This window comes from Rutidosis leptorrhynchoides, chromosome 3 (assembly GCF_046630445.1).
Source record: "Rutidosis leptorrhynchoides isolate AG116_Rl617_1_P2 chromosome 3, CSIRO_AGI_Rlap_v1, whole genome shotgun sequence".
Classification (NCBI taxonomy): domain Eukaryota; kingdom Viridiplantae; phylum Streptophyta; class Magnoliopsida; order Asterales; family Asteraceae; genus Rutidosis; species Rutidosis leptorrhynchoides.
In genome coordinates this window covers 330590618-330593866 of record NC_092335.1, presented here as the reverse complement: position 1 = coordinate 330593866, position 3249 = coordinate 330590618, and the positions used below count along the sequence as shown (strand labels likewise).

Below are 3249 nucleotides of genomic sequence, written 5' to 3'. Positions count from 1 at the left end.
GTCGAGGGATGGAATGAGATTCAGAAATGGTTTGTACGTGATAGGGTTAAGGTAAACAGAAACGTTGAGGAAGACGAGGATCGTCAGAGTTGGTGGAGACAAAACATTATTAAACCTGAGCAATTGGATAAGCCAGAACTCGAGCCGAAGTTTGTTAGTTTCTATGAGAAAGGGAAGAGAACCAAGAAGTACTCCAAGGGTAAAATTTTAAGTTGGGGCTATTTCAAGGAGATCGATTGTTTTGCGATCAAGAGGGAAGGTGGAGTAGATTATATGGCACGTCCAAGTCACTTCAAAACTCTACCATACTTCGAGATCATGCAACTTGCGAAGCTAAAGATGTTGAACGCTGAAGATAGTGATCTTTCCAGATGGTTTCAAAGAAAGCTGAGAACTGAGTATAGAACAGGAAAATGGGATATCTTCAAGTCAACAGCCGCCAGGTTTTCCATGCACCCAACAAAGAAAAATTCAAAAGGTGGACCTGTCCATGTTGTTAAGTTCCGTCCAGCTAAGTACATGAAATAATCTCCCTTGATGCCATTACCCAAGGATATCTGTAAGAACTTCAGATGGTGGTTCTATGACGAGTTATCGGAGGAAGCAGTAATTCTGACTGCAATTGAGAAGGAAAATGGAAGCATACAGTTCAACAATGTGAGGATCATGGATCCTATGTGGCTAAGGAACTTATCAACATTTGATGTGGAGACTCTTCACCGCCATCACATTACGTTCAGAGATGATCGAAAGGAGGAAGCTATGAGATATCAATGTGTTATTGATGTTTATTATGCCTACCTCAACGAAGAAAGTGATGCTCAAAGCTCAAATCAAGTTCAAGCAAACTGATCCATGTCTGATACTATTTTGCTAGTTTGTTTTTGTTTTTGATGTTTGTTTATGCGAGAGAGGGAATCTGGAACTGTAATAACTTTACTAAACTATTTGTATGTATGAACTTGCATGGTTTATGGACGTTTACTTATTGTAATAGATGTTCTAGGTCCTAGGGGGAGTTGTTGATGCATTTTATGTAAGTTTCTAAACATCTAACCCACGTCCATTACAGGTACAACAGTTTACAGGCTACCATGATCGCTCGTTATTATCCTATCTATGTTTGTATGTAGTTACAGGTACTGCAGGAATGCGATAAGGATGTTTGACTATGTTAGAGTTAGTTAGACGTACGAGTGAAGCCTCACTCGTACGGCTGACAGGCTTATACGCATGGTTGATGCTGAGCTAAGTCACAATTATAACCTAAATGAGATGACACGAGTGAGTGATCACCCGTACGGCTGAGGAAGCCAACTCGTACGAGTGATGTATGACTCGTACGGGTGAGTCAACAGTAGGAGTATATAAGTGTTATGTTCTTCATTTTAGGTTAAGCCTCTCATTACACACACATCACTCAGATCTGGTAAGCTAATTCGATTCTCTCTCAACCCAAATCACCCAGGTGGTGAATAATAGCTCTAGGTGTTGATCTAATCACACATGATTTGTTGTGGTTTGACTTAATTAATCCCAAAAAGCTTCTCATGTTCACTAGAGGGTTTGATTCACTTATTCCGCCATTGTGTGAGTTAAATCTGTTGATTTCGAAGTTCCTAGTCATGTTTCATTAATTACAAAGTTAACATTCGAACAAAAGGAGGCATATGCTCAGATAATAAAAGTGGTTGATCACAGAAAAGGAGCTGTGTTCTTTTTGTACGGTTATGGTGGTACTGGAAAAACCTTCCTTTGGAAAACACTCTCAGCTGCATTGCGCAGTAAAGGAGAAATTGTTTTAAATGTTGTGTCAATTGGGATAGCAGCTTTGCTATTATTTGGAGGTCGGACGGCTCATTCACGTTTTCACATACCGCTTCATCCTACGGATGAGTCATTTTGTACTATTTCTCCAAGCAGCAAATTGGGTGAGCTCATTCGGAGGACAAAACTACTTATTTAGGATAAGGCCTCGATGGTTAACAAGATGTGTGTTGAAGCACTGGATCGTTTGTTAGGACCCCGAAGTTGTATAGTGCTAATGTGAAACATGCTTAAATGAAGATTCCTTAGAAGAGGGCTATATAAGGAACCTATGTAGTCCTAATTAGATAGCCATTGCATTGTAAACGAGTTTTAGAAGTTGTGGAATGTAAATCTTATTGATTCTCTCTCATACCGAGTCTCCTTCACTCTTACAGAATCTCATTCTAACTTGTCTTTTCTTCTAATCTCAACATGATCTGACCTATCATTTGGTATCAGAGCTTCAAGGGAGTGATATTACATCTCTAGATCGATCCAGAGATTGAAGATCACAGAATCTGAACACTCTCGGTATATTGAATCAGATTCGGTATATTCGAATCTGATAATCTGACGTTCAGATTCTTGTGATAAGTTCAGCGAAGGTGTATTAGGTTGATTAGAAAGAGTTTCGATCATCATTACAGCTTTTTAACATCAATCATGAAGAATCAAGTTGATTTTTAGAGTTCGTGGATAAAACTCTCGGTATTGATCAATTCCAGCTTGATTCTGTATTTTAGTAAAGGTTTGAGGTTTCAGTTGTGATCTTGAGGTGTTTAATCACATTTCTGACGGTTTAATTTCATCAATGCTTCAAGTTTTGAAGATTTGATCGACATTCGGTATTGTAACTGCCATACCGAATCTGCTTCAAAGTTGTTAATTCTCATTAAGTGTTGCAGATTGTGGTGTGTTTGTGATTCTACACATTTGGTTTGATCATACGCAGCTAATTTGTGTGGTTTGAGAAAGGATTTGTTTGAATTTCTAAGTTTTCATACTTAGATTCGGTATTATCAACTACTACAGTTGACATTCGGTATCTTTGATATTTTGTGTGATACTAACTTGTTTCCTTGTGCAGCAAGGTTACCGAATCTAATTCAAAGGAATTGAATTGTATTTGCATTCAAAATCATACAGAATCTGACTACCGAGTCATATACTGAATTAGGATCTTGGTATCACTTAATACATTGTTTTTAAGTGTTCTAAGGCTATAAATCTTGTGGTTACCGAATCTATACTGAATCTGGGTGTGTTGCTAGTGTTACTGATCAGTTTCTGATACAGAATCTGGTTTACCGAATATCTACCGAATCTGCTACAGTACCGAATCTTTACCAAATCTTCTACAGATACCGAATCTGATATTTTTGTTAGATTATTGTGATTTTTCATCCTTGATTTGTGTAATACCAGATCTTTACCGAATCT

General features: G+C 38.0%; 1 protein-coding gene across 1 annotated transcript; it reads left to right on the top strand.

Annotated features, from left to right (window-relative positions):
• The first annotated feature begins 339 nt into the window (after positions 1–339).
• LOC139901131 (uncharacterized) lies at positions 340–1966 on the top strand. Its single transcript, XM_071883869.1, has 3 exons — positions 340–443; positions 573–705; positions 1664–1966. The coding sequence occupies exons 1-3, from the start codon at positions 340–342 to the stop codon at positions 1964–1966; spliced, it is 540 nt and encodes a 179-aa protein (XP_071739970.1).
• The last annotated feature ends 1283 nt before the right edge of the window (positions 1967–3249 follow it).

Excerpts from the sequence above, each read along its gene's own strand:
- LOC139901131 (XM_071883869.1), top strand. The coding sequence starts at position 340 with ATGTTGAACGCTGAAGATAGTGATCTTTCCAGATGGTTTCAAAGAAAG. Across the intron at positions 444-572 it reads TTCAAGTCAACAGCCGCCAG|ATGGTGGTTCTATGACGAGT; the intron begins GTTTTCCATGCA and ends TAAGAACTTCAG. Across the intron at positions 706-1,663 it reads GGAACTTATCAACATTTGAT|GAGGCATATGCTCAGATAAT; the intron begins GTGGAGACTCTT and ends TTCGAACAAAAG.